This window comes from Pararge aegeria, chromosome 3, assembly GCF_905163445.1.
Source record: "Pararge aegeria chromosome 3, ilParAegt1.1, whole genome shotgun sequence".
Lineage (NCBI taxonomy): Eukaryota > Metazoa > Arthropoda > Insecta > Lepidoptera > Nymphalidae > Pararge > Pararge aegeria.
The window spans coordinates 9,464,247-9,488,409 of record NC_053182.1 but is presented as its reverse complement, the minus strand read 5'-3'; the positions used below and the strand labels follow the sequence as shown (position 1 = coordinate 9,488,409).

General features: G+C 35.2%; 1 protein-coding gene across 1 annotated transcript in view; it reads left to right on the top strand.

Moving 5' to 3' along the window:
* LOC120636978 (neural-cadherin-like) overlaps positions 1–21,614 on the top strand; it is a 218,887-nt gene extending 197,273 nt beyond the window's left edge. The window contains exons 4-11 of the mRNA XM_039908557.1: positions 3,219–3,383; positions 5,110–5,271; positions 7,540–7,677; positions 7,793–11,589; positions 12,019–12,254; positions 14,126–14,329; positions 15,682–15,903; positions 17,507–21,614. Coding sequence (XP_039764491.1) covers positions 3,219–3,383; positions 5,110–5,271; positions 7,540–7,677; positions 7,793–11,589; positions 12,019–12,254; positions 14,126–14,329; positions 15,682–15,903; positions 17,507–17,610 — 5,028 coding nt within the window. The 3' untranslated portion in view covers positions 17,611–21,614. The remainder of the gene's footprint in view (positions 1–3,218; positions 3,384–5,109; positions 5,272–7,539; positions 7,678–7,792; positions 11,590–12,018; positions 12,255–14,125; positions 14,330–15,681; positions 15,904–17,506) is intronic.
* The last annotated feature ends 2,549 nt before the right edge of the window (positions 21,615–24,163 follow it).

The window sequence follows — 24,163 nt, the reverse complement described above, 5'->3', positions numbered from 1 at the left end:
TGTTTAAATGATAGATAGGGACACGCGACTGGCTCACTAAATCAAAGCCTTTACACAGCAAAGGCTTGTGTCGTGACAATTTGGCCGAGGCCGATACCATTATTTCGGCGCAATGGACCAAGGGCATAGGTCAGCGTTCACAAATGACTCTCGTGATAGCCTTGGCGTTGGCAACGGTGCAAAATTCTGTTCCGCAAACGCAAAAGTGTCTTTTGTTACACATATACCTGTAATTAAAATGAGCACACAATCTGTGAATACAAAGAGTAGTAGAAAAATTACTCTTTACTAGTTAGTGGCTTGCACTTTTGTTGAACTATGACAGGGTCATGGATATCATGCCGTGTAGATTTAGAACACCAAAGGGCTCATGCACTAAATGAGACTTTTGATACAAATATACCTGTAAATACTATGAGCATAATTCTTGCATAAAAAAATATTAAAATAATGGAAAATTTATTCGACCTGTAGCATTTTTGTTACATAATGTACATATTATGTCATGCCGTTTACATACAAAAACTGGTTAGGATTTCAAGGGGCACCGTAGAAGCAAATTGTTTTTGTAACAAATATAGGTGGTACCCGTAATGAAAATGAGTACACAATCTGTGAATACAAACAATAATGATAAAGTTACTAGCATACCAGTAGGATATATTTATGTCATACTGTATACAGGAGCATGCGTAACATGCCGTGTACATTATAGTTTTTTCTGTAAAAATCATTTAGATTTCAAGAGACACACACGAGAAAGACCTTTCAAAATTCGCAAAGAATAATGGAAATATTACTCCCTAACTATATCACGGTCATGTACCTGTACATAAGAATTCATTCAGATATTCTGTACTCCCTACCAGTGGAGTGCACTTTGAAAAACTATATCAAGGTCATGTACCTATACAATAACATTTTTTAATACATAAATAAATCTCTGTTTTATTTGTGTGTGCACGGCGAAGACTGGTGAGCGTTAGTATAAAGGGACTTTTTGGGTTAACAAACATAAATTCAGAATGATACACTGCGCTCAGTTTAAACTTTAACGCATTTTTATACATACTTGTTCAGATTTTTGTTTTTAATTCTCTGGGCTTTTTGATTCCGTACTTTTTACCAAAATATATAGTAGCGATTTTTAGTACCTACCGTTATATCCATATAATACGTTATTTTAAGACCGACTACCACACGTTTCTCTATAACAGAGTATCTATTTTGTACCCAATAGTACCTATTTCACAAACAGAGACTTACAGTTTTCTTAATTATCGTACCGCAACTACCACTAAGATATGAATAATGATCTACCTCGATGAACTATCTGTAGAGTCAGTAGAGTCTGATTTATTTAATTAAACAACAGGAAACTGGTACTATTTCATACCGTTTGTATTGTTTTAATACCCTATGAGTCTGCGTTGTTATTCTCGATACATTACAGCTTTTTGTGGAATACATAATTTAATCTTCAATACTCATTTAAGCAAACCGGGCGTACGAACTGCCGAAGGCCAGAACGCTATTAAATTGCAGATCGTCGAGAAGCTTAAATGGATGGATGTAAACCGTTTATTTTATACACTCCTTTTTGCTTTTATCTGTTCTAAAATGGATTTCAATGGGAGAAGCACCAAGAAAAACGTTATCTATAGATATTATATAGATTATTTTTGTAGTAGGATCCATTATTCATTCTGTTATTTGGTATTAACACCAAATTTTTACGTATTGGGTTTTTCAGCCATAGAATATTAGGTACATATACCAGTCCCGAGCTATGAAAATGACGGTGTCTACCGCCATGCCTCTGTAAGGGCGTTAACTCGTCGATGGCGGTTATTATCACAAACTTTAGATGGATGTCTTTAAAGCCCACCAACCCGCACTGGAGACGCGTGGCGGGTCAATTATCTAAAAGGCCTGTGCCCAGATGTGGGACGTTAATAGACTGAGGATGGATAGGATGATGATGGATGATAAACATCAATAGAACCTAAATGGTTTTTCCGTGAATTTGACTGCATTGTTTCAAAGTTTTTGTTTTAATGAAATTCAGATAGAATATATATTGAATATAAGTATTATATAAGTATAGTATAGTATATAAGTATTATAAGTCCTTGAAAACGAGATACCTCATATCGAGTTCTTAACAGTAACTATTAAGTTCCGGTCTTCGATCTTAAGAAAAAAGCTTTGAAATATCTAAAGAAGCTTTTCCTCGGTTTAAGGCGACAATTAGTACCTACTAGAGACAGCAGCACTAGTAAAGAGGTTCCCACACAGCGATGGCTTAACCTTTATGAATGAAATATTAATAAAAAAGTAACAACAATTAATAGAAAGTTATTCGATTATGTCTATACTCGCGTTCCTTTGAATTAAAATGACATGATATTCAAATGGAAATTGCAATACTTTAGCCTTTATACGCGGAACGACTTTGAAACAAACATCTTCCTCCGGCGAGGAAATAACCGAGTGACATGGACAGATGACGCCAATAAGTTCCCCGGGTCGCAACCACAAATACCGCCCCTCTATTGTTAAAAGGCTAACGCCGCAGCTATAAGATTTTATCGTTCTGGTTTACTTACCTACATCCTTTTTAGTTACGTCTATGCATTTGTTAAAGCTGTTAATATAGTAGAAAAAAATATTTAACTTAAAAATCAACTCGAACAAATTACCTCGTTGCTATTTGTTCGGATGAAAAATTAACGCTTACTGCGATCACACTTGATGTGAACATGCAGTCTAAAGTGGAAGTGAGCTAACCTTGAGAGGATGATAGTTTATTTATTCTATATATACCCTCCGACACCATAGTCTATTTCTACGCAATATTATAACCTGGACTATATTTCTGCAAGGTGTACTGTAGATTCTAAGCAGTATCCCCCTTTAAAAAAATAACTTCGTTAGGTTTTAGGTACTACTCCTACTCTTGAAAAACGGAACGGAACTTTATAAACGACACCTAAATGTGTTCTAAGTGAATCACATTTAGCATCATTATTAGTTAGATCAAGAGAGATTAGAATCGTAGTGCATATTTTATACATTCTATTTCATAGTGATGTAGCTGATTTAATGAATCGACATTATACACACATTTTTAACATTAAAAACAATATACATAAATAGTGTAAAGTTTGTGATTAATCGTTATTTTCTCTTTCAAAAATTTAATTGGACGCAAACAGTACGAACTGAAGTTGGCTGCATCGGACAACCTTAAAGAGAACTACACGACCGTAGTGATTCACGTGAAGGACGTGAACGATAATCCCCCTGTGTTCGAGAGACCCACATATCGAACCCAAATCACCGAGGAAGACGACCGCAATCTTCCCAAGCGGGTGCTACAGGTCCGATCCAAGGCGATGAAAAGGCCTCATTTCATTCTTTATTGTTTCCCTTAGCCGCAGCTTTGAGGTTAAAGCTTCCAAATTCGCATGGGGTGATATTTGCCGTTTTCTAGATTCATGTTCCAGTGTTTTTTATTTATTTTTTCATTTTGCATGGCATGAGTTTTTTCATTGTGCCGTTTTGTTGTAGTGAAATTTTATTGCTAGCGTTCTTGTAGCCTTTGTTTTAATAAGATTTTTATGTCCGTTTCCGTTACTATTTATTAAGTTTTTTTAATCGTTGCAGTAATAACAATTATTGTTGGATTTAACTCTTTTATGTTACTTATTTCGCATATGAAAATATTATTTGTAATATATTAATCAACAAATGTACCGTTATTCGATGATCAAATAATTTCTGATTGCGTGTTTCCCGTGCCTGCATAAAGTATTCAATTATTTCACCAAATACATACTTTAAGTTTTTTATGATTTAATTCTATAAAAATACTATAATTTGCTTGATAAAAAAATAATAAAAAAAACTATTTTAATAAACTAAGTCGAAGAAATGTCTATATAAGAAATTAAATCAATGATAGAATAATAAAAAATAGGTTAGATTAGTAGGTTAGGTCGTCAATAATTTTCGCTAATAGTTTTTTTTTAGTTCGGAATCTAAATATATAGACAAACTTGCATATAGTTGCGATATAAGTTACTTTTCTATATTCATTTATTCTTCTCAGTAAAAAAAAACAAGTTTTTAAAACATAATGAATTCAATCGATCAACATTTTTATGGTAAAAGTAAATTCGATACGGTATTTATTATGTATATCGTTTATGAATACATTTTATTTTCATTCAACTACAAGTTAGTCCATGACTGTAATCTTACCTGGTGTTAAGTGATGATGCAGTCTAAGATGGTAGCGGGCTAACCTTTAAGGGAGTATGGTAGCCATATCCCTAATCGGTATATGCGCGAAATCGCATCGAACCACTAATACGCCTAATGGCACGTCTATGTCGGTAGGGTGGCAATTATCCACGGCTTGAACCTCCAACCAGACAAAACCTATTAAAAACAGAAATATAGATTCAATATCATGGAAATGTTGTAACAGAAAATATCAATAAATCGACGAATTTAAAATTGTGACTGCACGGTGGCATCTTATCGGAACCACAACAAATGAAGCATTTCATAGTTGGCTCTACAAAATTGCAAAAAAAATATTGTAAAAAAATTTAGTCATCGTAAAAACCAATTTAAAAATTAGGTTTTTATTCCAACGGGACCGTCATTGGAATGAGAAATTGATAATTTCAGTATATAAGTGCCCTTCAAAAGGCCTTATTCTTTTCGCAAAATTAATAATTTCTTGCAAACCAGCGTTCCGCTTGACATTCTCATGTTATTCTAAGGAAATTTAACCAAATTAATTTCATGGAAACACAAAACATGTTACATACTTATTATAAAAATAACTTTCTGACGGATGTAATTTATTTACTTTACTGTAACACATTATATTTAAGCACCCACACTCTTTTTTTTTTGTTACCTTTAATGTAATTGTATTTTTGTCCACTTTTGTTACTCATTTTAGAAGCTATCCGAATCTTACTGCACGAACAATTACTCAAAATAATTTAAAAGACTTCAAAAAAAAAATGATTAATTGTTCGTGTAGCAGCCTCTTTGCATGAGCATGAGCTAATGCCTGCGTGTGCGTAGTACGAGTTGACGCTGGTTGCCTCAGACGGACGCAACGAGAACTCTACGCGCGTCGTGGTTCACGTTCTCGACATCAACGATCTCCCGCCTCGGTTCACCCGAAGCGCGTATATCACGCAGGCGCTCGAGGAAACCGGCCCCTACCCTCATTTCCTTATACAGGTTTTATTTTGTTTATTTTTGTTTTTATTATTTATTTCCCATGATTTAACCTAAATTCCTTCTTTTTATTTTGGCCTTGATTTATTTTATTAATTTGGGTTCTTAAGTAATAACTTATAGTATTGTAACCTTGCCTAATGTCACCCTACGGCATTGTTATAATACATATATTTCAATGAATGAAGTTAAAGACTTTTTAGTTTTTTGAATTTATATTTCTTATTTCTTTCTTTTACCGTCCTATATGAAAGACACCAATTTATATATATATACGAGGCAAAGTTCTTCTATTATTATGTTCGTCTATCAGGTATGTGGATAATGCTTATAAATGGTTTGGATTTTCGCTTGTCTCAAGTTAAAACTTCGCAGGTGTTTGTACGTTTTCCATTCAATTAGACTTAATGCATGCTAAAATCTATTTGTGTTAAATGGTGTTTAATCTTTGCTACAAACAAATTGATTTACTCTTTAAAGTCTTACCTTTACCTATAGGACCTATAAACCTGGCCTTTGTTCGTTCCGCTTACTAATTTAATTAAACTTGCCCGTTAACGTCTTTTGCAAGACCTTACTCAGAAATGAGACAAAGTAACAGATTACGGTAAATGGCAGCTCGATGTTATATATTTTAGCTACTCATCAATTGAGTTAAAGATCTCGAAGAAAGGGCGACTCGAATATGAAGTACAAATACAAGTATTCCTTATCGCCAATATTTAAATCTTGGCTATTTAACACCAGAGTTATGTAGCAAAGGATGTGTGTAATATTTGATAATTCGAGCCACAAATAAGATCGCTTTGTTTTCATATCTCAGCTCATTGAACCCCTATCCACCAGAGCAAAGCTTTGAAAATGAAGCCGCCTAATTTTCATAGAAATATCTCAGTGCACATCCTTGCACATCTCATGTTGTAAGGGGGCTTTAGCTTACATTAGGGCTTAAGATGAAACACTACATCTTGTGAGTTTTTACGCAAAGATACTCCAACAACAATTAAACGCTTTTTGTATTTTGTTTTTCCAGTTGATTTTTTATTTCGGTGTGACCAAAGCAATCTAGCCCAATAAAATAAGTAACCTTCTGGTCATTGTTTTATAATAGTGTTCACAACACATGTACATACGAGCCTACCTGGAATAACTTATTTTGTTTAAAACTAAATATTGATTATATGGAGTTGTTAGTGTAGTAATGTTACAGACATTTGTATTAATATATTCTGTCTATTCAATAGTAAGGGAAAACTGTCGCTTGTCAGGGTGATATGGATTTTTTCCATAATTGAGCTGAAGTCGTAAATGATCCGAATAATTACATAAACGTCGACCCTTATCATATTATTTTCTAGACTCTGCATAGTCAGATAAAATTAGGAAGGTATATTTTGTTACAATGATTACTTTTGAGTCGATAGCAAAATAAAACCTGGTATTCCATTGGATCATTGTATTCTACATTTAAAAGAATAACTTAGTTTTGTAGGTAGTTATTAGCAAACCTTTCATTTATAAGTAATATAGATATATATATAGATATTTTACTTTTTTGGGTCTGCAGTCAAAAATTGCCTTTCATAAGAATAAAATTCAAATCGTTCAACTTTATTACTTAATGGACGCATCCATTTACATTTTTCAAATATTAACCTAATTAATTGAAGTGGTCCTGGGCATCCTTTTCAGAAATATTAATAAGAGCAAAATTTAATTCTGCTAAAAACAGCTGTTGGCGTCCGCCGCATTGTTTTCGGTGCAAACAATCTGTGATGGCGGTTATAACTTAATAAAACTTCCATAACTCCATCTCCACTAAAACAGTAATTTTAAGACACATGCAGCTTTCAGCTCATTAATCGCTAGTTAAATGAGAATACGAGTAAGAGAGTACGCGTGTAACGTTCTCGTATATTTTAAGATTGCAACTTTTAATATCAAATAATACCTAGTAGAAAGAATTTTAAAAATATCTTTCAGTACTTTCACTAGCGCTTTCATGCGGCTCACTTTACGTAGTACTATATAGTTGCAACTGTCTTTAAAAAAAAGGATACTTATTTTAAAAAAAACATCGAAATAAAGGCCAAGTTTATGTGTATGTCATTATTGGATACCAAAAAGGTATAATCTTTTTCAATCTTTCTCTAAAATGTGTTTCATTTAAATTTAAATTCAATCATTTATTTCTCTATCCTTTATTTAAAGTGCCCAAGGCGAGTCTTCAAATTTAAAAGTAAATATTTAAGTATTTGTGTCTTAAAACAGGTTACTGCAACCGATGGAGATAAAGATAGACAGCAGAACATTGTGTATTTCTTGACCGGCCAAGGTATTGACCCTGATAATCCTTCAAACAGCAAATTTGATATTAATCGAACTACGGGAGAAATATTTGTTCTGAAAGTAAGTAACATGGCTGCTTTTAATTATCTATAAGAAATTTTTTTATTAGATAAAATTCTATTGAATTTTCTTTTGTAACAATAAACAAAACTTTATGCATACATTTTATTTGCAGCCCTTAGACCGTGATCAACCCAATGGAAGGCCACAATGGAGATTTACAGTGTTTGCTCAAGACGAGGGAGGGGAAGGGCTGGTCGGTTACGCTGATGTTCAAGTGAACCTTAAGGATATCAACGACAACTCTCCAATTTTCCCACAAGGAGTTTATTTTGGCAATGTAACTGAAAATGGAACTGCAGGCATGGTTGTTATGACTATGACAGCTATTGACTATGATGATCCTGCTGAAAGTAATAATGCCAAACTGTGGTATTCTATTGAAAAAAATGTTATAGAGGAGGAAACAGGGTCACCAATTTTTGAAATAGAACCGGAAACTGGAGTAATTAAAACTGCTGTTTGTTGCTTGGACCGTGAGAGAACACCAGATTATTCAATACAAATAGTAGCCTCAGATGGCGGAGGACTAAAAGGGACAGGAACGGCTTCCATAAGAGTAAAAGATATCAATGATATGCCGCCCCAGTTTACAAAAGATGAATGGTTTACGGAAGTTGATGAAACAGATGGCAATAATTTACCTGAAATGCCCATTCTCACTGTAACAGTTCACGATGAAGATGAAACTAATAAATTCCAGTACAAAGTTATAGAGAATAGTGGATATGGTGCCGACAAGTTTACTATGGTTAGAAATAATGATGGCACTGGCTCTTTAAAAATTGTACAACCTTTAGACTACGAGGACCAACTGCAGAGTAATGGGTTTAGGTTTAGAATACAAGTTAACGATAAAGGTGAAGACAACGATAATGACAAATATCACGTAGCTTATTCCTGGGTAGTAGTTAAACTCAGGGATATAAATGACAATAAACCACAGTTTGAAAGAGCAAATATCGAAGTATCAGTCTATGAAAATGCTGAAGTTGGTAAAAGTCTTGAAACCTTTAAAGCTACTGACCCAGATCAAGGTGGTAAAAGTAAAGTTTCGTATGCTATTGATAGATCATCAGACAGAAAACGACAATTTTCTATAAACCAAGAGGGGACAGTCAGCATTCAAAGATCATTAGATAGAGAAGATACTCCAAGACATCAAGTGAAAATTCTGGCTATTGATGATGGCGTTCCACCTAGGACAGCAACAGCTACGTTAACTGTTATAGTACAGGACATTAATGATAATGCCCCTACATTCTTAAAAGACTATAGGCCAGTTTTAACTGAACACATAACACCCAAAAAGGTTGCTGAAATATTGGCGACAGATGATGACGATAGATCAAAAAGTAATGGTCCTCCATTCCAGTTTAGGCTTGATCCAGGTGCGGATGATATAATAAGAGCTTCATTTAAAGTTGAGCAAGATCAAAAAGGTGCTAATGGTGATGGAATGGCAATCGTCTCGTCTCTTCGTTCATTTGACAGAGAACAACAAAAAGAGTATCTTATTCCTATTATTATCAAAGATCATGGTAATCCTGCTATGACTGGCACAAGCACATTAACTGTTGTAATCGGTGATGTCAATGACAATAAGATGCAGCCAGGATCAAAGGAAATTCTTATATATAATTATCAAGGACAAGCTCCGGATACTGAAATTGGTCGAGTTTATGTTTACGACCTAGACGATTGGGATTTACCTGACAAGAAGTTTTTCTGGGAAACAACAGAACATCCAAATTTCACTCTTAATGAGGAAACAGGGATGATACAAATGAAACACAAAACAAGAGAAGGCCGATACCATCTAAAGTTTAAAGTTTACGATAGAAAGCATACGCAAACGGATGTACCGGCTAATGTGACGGTATATGTTAAAGAAATATCACATGAAGCTATTATAAATTCTGGGTCAATACGTATATCTGGAATATCGGATGAAGACTTTATTCGAGTTTGGAATTATAAAACTCTTAGTGTATCCAGAAGTAAGCTTGATATATTTAAAGATAAATTGGCCGATTTACTAAACACCGAAAGAGAAAATATCGATATATTTAGTGTTCAACTAAGGAAGAAACACCCACCCATAGCCGATATACGTTTTTCAGCACATGGTGCCCACTATTATAAACCAATCCGGTTAAACGGTATAGTTCTTATGCATCGTGAAGAAATTGAGCGGGCTGTTGGAATAAATATAACGATGGTAGGCATTGACGAATGTCTTCATGAAAATCAAATGTGTGAAGGATCTTGCACAAATGTATTGGATATTAGTAACTTACCTTACATGGTGAATTCCAACAAAACGGCTCTTGTAGGAGTTAGAGTCGATGTTATTGCAGAGTGTACGTGCGGTGCTAGAAACTTCACTCAGGCCGAAACTTGTCGCAACTCTCCTTGTTATAATGGAGGAAGGTGCATAGAAGGTAAATATGGTCTTACTTGCTCATGCCCTCCGGGATACACAGGCCCACGGTGTCAGCAAACATCCAGAAGCTTCAAAGGTACTGGTTGGGCTTGGTATCCTTCACTTGAGATGTGTGATAGCTCCCATTTAAGTTTTGAGTTTATCACTAGGAAATCTGAAGGAGTTTTACTTTATAATGGACCGATAGTACCGCCTGAACCAGAAGAAATAGTTGTCTCCGATTTTATTTCGGTTGAATTAGAGAGGGGCAACCCACGATTACTAATAGATTTTGGCTCGGGAACGCTAGAGCTCAGGGTGAAAACTAAAAAATCGTTAGATGATGGCGAATGGCATAGATTAGATATATTTTGGGACACCGAAAATGTTAGAATGATAGTTGATTTCTGTAAATCAGCGGATATTCAAGAAATGGAAGATGGGACACCACCAGAGTTTGATGACTCAACGTGTCAAGCTACGGGTACAATACCTCCATTTAACGAATATTTGAATGTCAATGCACCTTTGCAAATTGGAGGATTATACATAGAACATTTTGATCCTACACATTATCATTGGCAGTACATGCCTATCGGGAAAGGTTTTGATGGATGTATTAGAAATCTTATTCATAACAGTAAATTATACGACTTAGCTCATCCAGGACTCTCGCGAAATTCGGTAGCTGGCTGTACCCCAACCGAGGAAATTTGTAATCAAGCAGATACCACATCTAGATGCTGGGAACATGGAACTTGTGTTGGCAGTTTTTCTGAAGCAAGATGTCAATGTCAACCAGGTTGGACTGGGCCTTCGTGTAATCTACCCACTACTCCAACTAGTTTTCGACCACAAAGCTACGTGAAATTTGCATTAAGTTTTGAGCCCGATAGATTTAGTACTCAAATCCAACTGCGGTTCAGAACTCGAGAACCTCATGGGGAATTATTTAGAGTAAGCGATCAGCACAATCGTGAATACGGAATATTGGAGGTAAAAGATTCCCGCTTACACTTCCGCTTTAATTTGAACTCCCTGCGTACAGAAGAACGTGATGTTTGGCTCAATTCAGTCGCAGTTGACGATGGTCAGTGGCACATAGCGCGTGTGAGTCGATATGGTAGCGCAGCCACACTGGAAATTGATGGTGGTGAGGGAAGAAGATATAATGAAACATTTACCTTTGATGGTCATCAATGGTTATTAGTTGATAAACAAGAAGGCGTATATGCTGGAGGAAAAGCTGAATACACGGGCGTTAGAACATTTGAAGTATATGCTGACTTTCAGAAAGGTTGTTTAGATGACATTCGATTAGAAGGAAAACATCTGCCTTTGCCACCAGCTATGAATGGTACGCAATGGGGTCAAGCAACCATGGCGAGAAATTTAGATCGAAACTGCCCATCCAACAGTCCGTGTATCAATGTTCACTGTACCGAGCCTTTCGTATGTGTTGACCTCTGGAATGAATATGAATGCACGTAAGTATCGTACTAATGAACATTCAATGTCCGTCCTCATTAGTAATTTATGCTGTTTAATTAAAAAGAAATGTAAGAATAATTGAAAATTGAATTTACTGTTATAGATAAAGAATATAACTTTTTAAACTATTATTTTGAGCGCGCACTGAGATTCTTTTTTTCCAAAATATACTATATATATATATATACAAGTATCGATATTGTGTCTACTATCTTTATAATATTAACTTTCAATATCGATATAATGCTTTTATAACTTCTTTGCTTTCGCATACATAAATGACGACTTGTATACAAGTATTATTATTTTTATAAAAGTAATAATGTGTAATTTTTAATAATAAAACAAAAATAAATTTTAAAAATTATTTAATATTTTGAAAGGTATTTGTGTATATTATATTAACATATTGAAATACTGTCTAGTTGCGGTGAGGGTTTGGTATTGTCACCGGACGGCAAGGGTTGCGTAGACAAGAACGAGTGTCTCTACTTCCCCTGTCGCAACGGCGGCTCGTGTGTCAACCGGGAGCCGGGTTATCGCTGCCATTGCCCTGAAAATTTCTGGGGCGAGAACTGCGAGCTCATTCAGGAAGGGCGCACCCTCAAGCTCAGCATGGGCGCGCTCGCGGCCATCCTCGTCTGCCTCCTTATTATCATGAGTGAGCACATAGCCTAGTCACGCTCCTTGCGTGTCTCCTAGACACCTCACCTTCACCTTCACCTTCACAATCGCACTCATTATTTATCTCATCCTATCTTATAGATGTATTATATTTATTCGTAATAGATGTGTAGTGCATGCTTGATATGGGGGCTCAGTGCGCGCAAACACGCTCATGGACAAGAGGTAAAGCGCGCAATGTATAGGTGTCCTGGAGGATCAACACGTGCTGCTGGGACATGTGTCAACGTGAACGAATGCCTGCACAACCCGTGCCTAAATGGAGGCACATGTTTGGACCGGGAGCCTGCGAGGCGCTACGACTGCATCTGCCCCTTCGGTTATACTGGGCACGATTGCGAACTCGAATTGCTCGCATCAGGAATCATCATGCCGTCCAGGGATTTCATTATAGCTATCATTGTCTGTTTGTTTTTGCTTCTAGGTGAGCACTTTTATTTATTTTGCATGTATTTTCATCATGTCTTTGTAATTTTACGTGTCACATAATCACTTTAGTTTAATAATACATACTTTTCCTAATTAATAAGTGATTAGTTACCAAACAACATTAAGTTTAAAAATAATGCAAAGTATTGGAATTAGATTTTATAATTCAAATGACATTAGTTATTATTGATTTTATCAGTATTCATAACCATTAAAGTAAGATAATGAGTTATGTATGCAATGAGTCTCAGAAACTATGCATCGTCGCTTAAATAATACTGCAGTAAAACTAATAAAGGCGCTTGAAAAAACTACTTGGTTATTAAAGTTATTGAACCAATATTTATTATATTAAAAAAAATGGCCTCAGATATCTTTTTCCAATATCTTGACACTAAATTGTTCTAAGAGTAGGACCAATCAAAAATGGAGATGAGACTTAGTTACTCATTAATCCTTTAATGCTATCCAGTATTTATCAAATTCTAAAGAAGCATTAATATTAAAAACAGGGAAAGTCTAGGAGTATTTACACGTTTATACAGAAATCTATTGTGTGGAAAATAAATTTGAAAAATTTCATGTGATCTGGCAGAAGCTCGTTATTACTTTCGAAATTTACCGCAGAATACCGCAAGAACTTTACGCAACCCAAACTACTGAGAGTCTTCAATATTGCGTATTCTAGCATGCATCGGTTGTGTCGAAGAAATGTCGCTCACTAAGACTCGTTCGCCTTGTTAGTGTTGACCTTTTTTTGCGAGCCGCAAAAATACACCTCTTTGCGTTCGGCTCTTGCAGCTGTGGCGTACATTTGTAATGCCAGACGGCAAATTTCAGAGGGCGACTCAAAGTTAACTGCCGTGATCTATAATATCCTGATGATGATCTTTCTATCATAAAAAACGTCGCATAAAAATCGCGCAGCGAGAACTTATGCTATGACATTGACTTGCGGCGTTAACGGTTCTTGCTGTTTTTGCTGCAGTGTAACCACTTAAAGCTATGATCGCTAAAGCTGCAAAATGACCTCTATATTAGATACAAAATTGGAAGGACGCCAACTGTTAATATATTTCTGTGTAACAAATCCTCTTATAAACCGCTACGTAAATCATACTCGAGTGCTCGTGGGATCAAATTTTCAGTTTCGATAGCCGCCGCCCGATAAACCTTCCAACATTGGAAAATGAACACTGGCACTAGTCCCTATTTTAACAGCATGTTTAATGTGCCACGGCCGTACAATACAGTCTGAAATATACAGCTGGAATCGTTATCTCGCAATGGGAATAAACGGAATTGTTCAATTTAAAGTTACCCTCGGAATTTTGACAGCCCTGGTAGAATATAGAAAACATTGTACTGTTTTGAATTTATCGAGTACAGTTGGTTACTAAATAATTTTTATGTTTACAGTTCTTGTGTTGGTATTTGTGGTGTATAACCGACGTCGAGAAGCCCATATCAAATATCCTGGTCCTGATGACGATGTCCGTGAAAATATAATAAACTACGACGACGAAGGCGGCGGTGAAGACGACATGACGGCCTTTGACATAACACCACTTCAAATTCCGATTGGTGGACCTCTTCCTGATCATATTCCATCAAAACTACCATGTAAGTTCCTTGAATAATTAAATGTCTTCGATAATATTAGATATTACTTTTATATTTTGGTCTCAGTATAATTTTCGTCGTTAAGGCACTTCCCGAAATTGACTGTGATCCTTTTGGTAAACAGGATTATTTTCAAATATTAATTTACGCCTTTTTTAATATGGCTGAAAGCGCCACCTTTTTCGGAGTCTGTCCGTTGGGTATTATTTAGGGCGTTACAACTCAAAGGGAAAAGGGCAAAAGCGAAACCCTTGTAAATGTCACGAGTCTGTCGTTCGGACCGACAGTTGCAACCCCCAGGAATTTGAACCAATCGTGAAACTTCAAAGATTTATACAACCACTATGATTAATAAAACTGTCATGCACTCTCCTTTCAATGAAGGTCTTTATGCCACTAAAAGTATGTGATTCCGTATCAGAATTGAGTATTTTATAAATGTGCAGACCAACTAATTTTACTTTCTTATCCCCAGTTCTAAATTAGGCCTGTTATCAAATCCGTTTTAGTGCTTTAATCTTATGTTAAGGAGATTCAGCCATTTGAATTATCGCGGAAAAATAAGGACAGCCTTAATCTGCTTCTCTGGAAGTGATTAGTAGGCGTATTGTTGAGCGCCCTGTTTTTTAAAGCCATACTTTTTCGAAAATAATTTGTAGGATTAACCCCAGCACGATGTGGTTTAGTTTGTTAATCTATGAAATTTGTTAAGCCACTTTGACGGTATTTATATATGATGTGCTCCGGTTTAATTTAAATTAAATTTAGTTTTGACTGTGCACGTTATGCCTTTAGAAATTATTATTATACATTGCTGATAATTACAAACAACAACCGAATTGCAAACCCGTTAGAGTGCACACTAATATGTAGCCTAACCTATACCTGCTTACTTGACAAAATTATTATACTTTCGCTTTAATTATATAATCAGTATAAAATTGGTGTAACTGTAATGTTTCAAGGAAATAAATTTATTGTGATTCTAATCCATTATAATATTGTAAGTAATCAATATTACTACAATGTAGGTTCTCCAAAAATACTTCAAGAACCGTCCAGAAATTAAAGGGACGAACACTTTAACAACGTTAATTCGTCTAAATGCCGTTAAAGATGTTATTTAGAATTGTTTAAAAATATTGTTTTTTAATCTCGGATGACTAAATCTCTACGATATAAATATTTTGATATCGTAATTAAATATAATTTTTTTAATGTCATGACGTATTTAATCTACATGTTTTCATGCTTATTTTTATTCCTGAACTGTAATCGAGTATTATTATATTGGTTGTTAGGAGGAGCCGTGCGTTGGTTTATTGAATAAGAAATGAATAATTTTGATACAGATCCGTTGATGGGTGTCGGGCTCGGTGTGGGCCCAATGGGTGTGGGTGTAGCTCCTTCCGTTGGAGTGCCCCTCCCAGGAGAGACGAACGTGGGAATGTTCATAGAAGAACACAAGCGTAGAGCAGACAGCGATCCTAATGCACCTCCGTTTGATGACCTTCGGAATTACGCATATGAGGGTGGCGGTAGCACTGCGGGCTCTTTGTCGTCACTTGCCTCAGGTAGGTGAACCAATTAATCAGAACACAAAAACACTTTCAGAGCGCATAGTGTTAACTTTTAGAGTGCATAGTGTTCATTATGTAATTAAGCAGGAAGTCTTAAGCATTAAGGGTTCATTTAATATGTTTGTTGACAAGTTGGGAATAAGCAATTTGTGATAAATTTTGTAATGAAATTTAAAGAAATGACTGCTGAAATTTTCTCTGCGAATCGCCTAGAGATTTGCGATGTGGCACGACGCCGATACGATTAGGGTTATGAGTTTAATATAACTGCCGTATCCTTTATCGGTTTCCCGTATCCCACCAGCTACCATTTTAGAATATAACATCTCTTACAGGTGAGATTGTAATCAACTGGAAGTGGAATCAAAAATAGAATTTGATTTTAAACTACCAGTGCGAAATTGACAGTTAGAACAACTAAATTCTTCTCAATAGCTGATGCAATTTAAGGCCTTTTTTTTGTAACCCAACTGTGCTGATACTTAAGTGCAAAATAAGATATATGACTTAAGATAATATCTCATTTGTAACCTTACCAAACCTTAGGGCCTTAAGTAAACTCGATTCACCTTACATAACGTTGTCTTATAACATATTATAGGCTGAAATTCTAGTAAACATTGCGGTTAGAAATTCACAGTGCTACGTAAATTTATAAACGGCTAGCAAAAAGTAATTATATTGTACTACTTCTGTATAAAGCAACTCTGCAGCGTGGAGTTTAATTATCTTCTCTTACATCCGGCACGTGTTTAACTTTTCGCGCTTTGTGAAGCTTAGAAGTTTCTACGTAGACCTTTCTTAAAGATGTCTCACATTTGTAGTCTTTTATACAGCAGCATACTTTCTTACTGAAAGACTTGTACATTTCTTTCACATATTTTCGTATAAATGCGAAATTCTTTAGGTCTGCCGTTCAAAGTAATATTTGCTTTTGTCTGCGGTTTCTTTTGATTGAATTTGCATGCCAGAAAAGTCTAAAAATTGTAATATCCGAAGCACGGTTAAAAATAAAAATACTTTATTAAATTACTCGCTATCTTCATGTCCAAAAACAATACTATGGCATACTTACGAGTATATTATAGGTGCGAAACTTTGTCTATTTGTTTATTTGTTACCGTAATTACATTGTCACCTTGTAAATACGGCTTAACTGATCCATTTTTATGAAATTTGAATTGCGTCTTGCTAACATAGGATACTTTTGAGGCCGGAAAATACTAACGATACCCAGAACATAAAAAAAAATAAAAACAAATTCAGACCCTCTTAAGTATTAAATAACAGTACCTACCTACCTACTACTATATTCTATATATAGAAAAATATAAATGCGAAATTCGTATGGATATTTGTTTCTCAATTCCAAGACAAAGACTGATGAGATCTACATGAAATTTAGCACAGAGATAGATTATATTCTGGAATATAGGCTAGTTTTTATACCGGAAAAATGTACGGTCCCCGTGGGATAGATTTTTTTGTTTTGCACAGTGCAAGCAATCGACATGTTTTTTTTGTATAGTGGGAATTTAGAATATAGCACACACAATTTTTAGTGTCTTATATACATTAAAATATATTGTTTCTATAGGAACCGACGACGAAGTGCACGACTATGACTATTTGGGCGCCTGGGGCCCGCGGTTCGACAAGCTCGCCGACCTGTACGGGCCCGATCTCGACGAACAGCTGTAGACCAGCCCGCAGCCCACGGCGCTAATTAGTCAATTGTCTACCACATAACCCACCCTGTCACTAAACCTGTACCCTAACAAAACAATTTGCACACTCGCAATAGTGGAGTCCTTTTTGAGTATCAAAACCGTATAACGTCAAAATAAAATGGAAATTATTGGATGTAAGAGTTGCAACTTCTGTACTGACTTTCCAAGTGTTTACAATTTGAGCTTAAGAACAAGTTAACTAAAACATAATTTCTGTTGATGTTATATCGCTTTTATAGTCGAGAAAGACTCTGAATTGCGTTCGTACAAACCTTGTAAGAGTACTCTAAAAGGAGAAACGCACCCCATGAATTTGTCGACACAACTAAGCCGATACCGATACGGAATCGCACTCGGAAGCAACTACGCCGTGACTCGCATTTCTTATAAATTTTTCTACAAGTTTATTTTATACAATAGAAAATGTTAGCTTAAGTGTCTTGTTTAAGGCGTAAGTATATATACGTTTAATTGCGTAACTTTTTTATAAGGTTTGAACCGATATCTTCACCAAATATTTGATATAAGTTTTATTCGAGTTAGCCATATTATGAGTCAGTATTTTATTGGAAGTTATCGAGATAAGTGGATTTCTGCCGGAGGGCCCGACGTGAGTCTGAATCGTGGGTGTTTGTAGATAGTGTGCTATAAATGTGAATAATTTATACGAATATTTTGTAAGTCCACAGCTTTACGTGATATCACTTAATGTACGGCCCTTCCGCATTAAATCGGTGTAACTACTATTAAAAATATGTTATATTTTATATTTAATTATAATGATAGAACGGTCCCTTTGGACGTCGAGTTTATAATGCTCATTCGATATGTGTAATATTCACTGGGGATGTACATACAATAAATTACCTACCCCTACAATCTTAATTATTGTAAAACAATTCACGCTCTACTCGAAATTTCATTGTTAAGTGAACTGTACAGTAACTGGTGTTCCTCTCCAATTCTCCATGTAGTGTTAGTTGGTAAAAATAGATTATCCGTGAAGGTCTACGGTCTACTCGTAACAGTAGCTAATTTATATAGTGATCCATGGTGACGAGTTTAATTCGGTGTGCGTGGCGGAGTGAGTGAGCATGCGAGGGAGCGCGAAGCGGCACGGCACGGCGCGGCGTGCCATTGGTGCGTGCCGTCGGTGCGTGCTAACGCGCCACCAGTATGAATGGGAATGTGCCAATCTATTAGCGTTATTAATGCATCTGATGACCGTAGAGTTAAGTGTTTGCACTTTATTTATTCAATATTTACATATAATCTTAGTCGCACCTAGAGAAATATCAATAACTTACTAAGAGTGTTGTGCTAGATTTATTCTGTCGATTTTGACGTGAGATAGTTGTTAAAACCGTTAGAAGTCATTAATTTAATGCTAATTTTTAAGATTTTATAGTGAAATAATTAATTATATTGCAGGTTCGAAAAAACTGTCTCACTTCGACATCGAACTAGGATCAGTGTAAATTTTAGAATATACTGAATTATGTTAAAATGACTGATTTTATTATGCGTTTGAGCCTAAGATTTTGTAGATTGGGTTGTTTAATTATAGACTTCGAATACCTACTATAAGAACACTACTAGTTTGCACTCGAAAAAAATCTAATCAAATTTCAATAATAAAGCAATTCTCGTTAATTACTATTCATGTAAGTAGAAGTTTAATAGTTGTTCGAAATCGATATTCTAGGTTTCTATTATAATTTTATAATATCATTACACTGCCAGTAATCATATAGACGAAATATGGTATAGAGAGTTTTGGTCCATTTTTTTTTACATTTGAGTGTTTACAATAAGGTGTTTTATTAAGTTTTTTTAAACTATTTATTATGAAACTATAATTCCTCCTCTCGCGACAGAATTGTGCATTTAAATGCCCAGACTAGCTCTATTTTGTTTTCTAAAAGCTCTGCGTAGTCTGAAACCTTTTTTTTTTTATGTCAGCCGTTGTTTGTAAGCGTCTTACCAAATATTTATTTATAGGTTGTCGTTTTGGTACTGTGTCGTCACTGTTTACCCAGATTAAGGCACATAATCAGCTACATTATACTGTATTATTATGACATTTAACAATTTGAAGTTGCTACTGAGTCCCGACCTGTCATAAAATTGCCAGCAGGATTTTAATCATGTATGATATTGAACTTGAACTTCTCGCGAAATTAGATTTACGACGTCAAATTTGATAGCTTTGCATACAGTAACTGTCAAAATCTACGTCACCATTTGCAGTTTAAAGTATGTCCTATTATCTCATTCAAAACTGCAAGCTAATTCTGTACACTTTATGAATGTTACTGTTCAAGTTGCTAGGTCTCTTACTACATTGTTTTGACAGACAATCTCTGCGGTCAATATAACAGTGTTTAAATTGAATGACCACAGCTGAGTAGCATCTAGAATAATAGATACCAAAAAGGTATAGCGAAAACTGTCAAATATCATACAGTGTAAAATTGCTGTATTGTACATTATACTTCAACTTAAAAACTTCTAAGCCCCTATTGTAAGTTTTCGAGTAAACTAACGTGACGCATATTGCTAATTTATAGCTACGAGGCATTGGCAAAGTAAATTGTGCTGTGTATTCATAACTGAAAGCTACTCACTATAAGGAAAAAGAGAAATTGGTAAAACATGGTATTATCTTCAAAATTAACGAATTAACAACAAAGTACTAAATTGAGTAATAAACGTAAATGCTGTCATACTTTTAAACGGAAAACTTACAGTAGGGATTCTGTATTTCTAATAGACAATTGTAAAGTTAGTCAATTCTACTCGATAGAGCATACGATGTGCGTTACGCTATTTTGTTGATAGAATGTAATTAGAAATTCTTGCAACGATTATAGAAAATGTTCAAGCTTTAACCGCGTCCATGAGATGTGGCTTAAATATGCTATCCGCATTATATTATAATGGTTGTCTGTGTACTATAAAGCCTCTGGGCCTTCTATCAACTATTGATGCGAACCTGCTTAACATCCGGTTTATATTCAAATTATCTGTTATCTGCAAGTTAATTAGCAACGTTGTTGATTGTGAAATCACTATATTGTTATAAATCTGTCGCTGAAAAAATGCATTCCTGGTGTCAGTTGGTTAACTAAAACAGTAACAAACAGTTGATATAGCCTTGCAACCCTACTGTACGAATTTCATAAATAGTTTTCTCATTTATTTGGAATAAAATATAGGTATACAATAGAAGATCATTTCCACTTCAAAGTTGCATTCCATCATCCATTTAGTCACGATCTGTCAGGAAAGCTTTTTTTCAACGGCCGAACTATATCTTACAAGGTTTAATTGTACATCTATAATTACAGCCCAACTCGATACCTCTGTATAAAAACCTCAAACATCTTAAAATTATTATAATTAAACTATCGCACATCGAACTTAAAAATTCTGTTTTCTTTAACTTGAACATTTCTGTTAATCTTTTCCTAGGCTTCTTATAACAGATTCTTTAAATACCATCTCTTTCGTACCAATAATGTTTTTTTTTATTACTGGCTAAGTAGCCGTAGACATCTGGGTTCCTGTCCTCTTGAACTATTTACCGAACATCTCATGCATAATACATGCATAATTTTTGCCATTCTCACCCAAGATCCGGTTTTCTTGTTAATAAAAACAACGTTGTTTAGACATAAAAATGCGATTTCAGATAACTCGAATACGAAAAACGGTTGTTTAGATACTGCGGCTGTAGAAAATATTCGCAACAAAATAGTTGATAGTGAGCATAATTACGCATTAGGACAGCAGAGCACAGAACCCCAGTACAAAATCCACGTGGTAGGTACGAATCTGCACCGGAAATGCTGGCCGGCACACGTAATTTTATTTAAGACATTAATTATTATACCTACATAGTTATGTTTTGTTTCAACTGTGATTATTTAGTTGTACAACTCTGACGATTACATAAAAGAACGAATAAAATATGGAAAAAAGTTCACCTGTTTTATTATTTTCACCTCACCCAGTTCTAGCGACATACAATTCATGTATAGAAACGTGATACAAAAAAGATGGATCGCAGTAATTATTTATGGAAAAGAATGATATTTTTAAATATTTTTTATTCAACTCCAAGAATATCGTGGTGAACCGAAAACACCTACTTTTTAGCATGAGAGAATCGAATTAATAAAAATACTATATGAACAATATGAAAGTTTCTTGCTTGCACGCAATCGTAAAGAGCTTTAATCATAACAACATTTTTTCTTAATAAGACCCAACCAACATATATAAACTCTTTCCTTTATATTATGGTTCTCGTTCGTTTGTAAAGAATAATAAGGTTTTTTTTCTTTTTAACGTACTACTTGCTTATACAACACATGCCTGTGTTGTATAGTTGACAAGAACTTAACTATTAAAGAAAACACATAAACTATTGATCCAGAGACAATTTTTTTTTTAAATAGTAATAAAATTTTACTAAGCACATGGCCAACCATAGGTGGTGGTACGAGTATGTGGAAAATCATCATCATATAACAGAGTACTTCGCAGAGCATGCAAGGAACGCGTCCTACAAAATACAGTACTGTGTCCATCAGCTAGAGACGTAGGTTTTTAGCCTTATGTGCCTGTAATAACAGCAGCAACCGCGCTCTTTAGACATCAATTATTTTAGTCGCAGAAATAATCATGTAGGTACTTCCCCGGATGAGCTCTGCCATAAAAAGCCTACTACTTCTACAACTTACATATTTTGCTGAGCCAACATTACTTTTGCTTTTTTTAAAAATCCATACTAACATTATAAATGCGAGTGTGTTTTTTGGTTTGTCTGTCGACCAACTGGCAACAAGGCAAAGGATTGCCGTGACCTTGTCCATTGAGATAGTATGTTATGAGGTCGACACAGATTACTTTATATTCTTGAAAAATGTACAGTTTTTATAGTGGCGTACGCATCAAACATGGAAAAAAACAATCATCATATCAACCCACTGGTCTCCAACATATGAGAAGGGTTTAAGTCGTAGTCCACCACGCTGGGCCAGTGCGAATTGGTGGACTCCACAAGCCTAAGAACGTTATAGAGAACTCACAGGCATGCAGGTTTCCTCACGATGTTTTCCTTCACCGTTGAAGCAAGTGATATTTTAATTCCTTAAAACGCACGTAACTTAGAAAAGTTAGAGATGCATGCTGGAATTCGAACTCGGCCCCCCGACAGTGAAGTCGAAGTCCTACCCACTGGGCTATCACCGCTCCGCTATGTATAAGTATTACGTAAGTTGGACGGCCGAATGGCGCAGTGGGCAGCGACCCTGCTTTCTGAATCCAAGGCCGTGGGTTCGATTCCCACAACTGGAAAATGTTTGTGTGATTAACATGGATGTTTTTCAGTGTCTGGGTGTTAATATGTGTATTATAAGTATTTATGTATATTATTCATAAAAATTATTCATCAGTTATCTTAGTACCCATAACATAAGCTACGCTTACTTTGGGGACTAGATGGCGATGTGTGTATTGTCGTTGTATATTTATTTATTTATTTATGTATTACTAAGCGTTCTTGTTATAAATGAATTTTGAACTAGAATAAGCTATGCAAACAGTAGGCGTTGTAAACATTTTTGCAACAATAGAACCGAAAGAGATGGAAATCTAAAAGTGAGCAATTTACTACGTATACAGAGGAAGATCAGATCAGATTGTGACCTTATTTTAATGACCAACTTTAAGTTTCTACTCATCAAATCAAAATAGAATAAACAGGACCGGATCACATATTATGGGCGGAGATATCCAGTAGCACCCATTTTGTCGCTTTTTGGAGGACTCAATTATAATTCTCTGACGACAAAAAATGCCGCGTAGTCGTAAAAGCAGATCTGTAGAGGAGTAATAACAAACTGACAGAGGATAGCAAATTTTGTCAGAGCATAATTGTTCACTACTAAATAAAGTACTAAAATATTTATCAAATAGAAATAAAATAATGCTAATCCTTGTTGGGGGAAAAAGTCGTTACATAAGAGAGCAACAATAAATCTTGACCCTTTTAACACGTAAGCTCCTAATTTTCCTATAAATTACGTTAACAAGGGGAAATTATTTGTACACAAGTTTTCTTTGTTTATACGTCCCGTACACAATAGACATCTTTAGTATATCTAAAATTTTCAAAACGTATGTCACAGGTATAAACAAAAAGTATCACCAATAAGTAGGTAAGTGTTTAAATAACAGTAACCTTAGTTTCCGACATTAACTAATAATTGTATTAAGGTGCGTGTTTTAATTATCAAGGACTATAAACTTCTCACCGTTGCGCTATAAATTTGTAATACCATATCCGCATAAAAACTTTGTACCTACAGTAATTTCTCAAAAATAATTGATCTAGAAGGAAAAGTGGCGTGATAAAATAGTAATTTGAAAACTGTAATGTGCGTAGTACCATTTCCAACTAGCCTCGTTAACATCTGTGTCAAAACATATTAAATTGAATACAATATGCCTATATA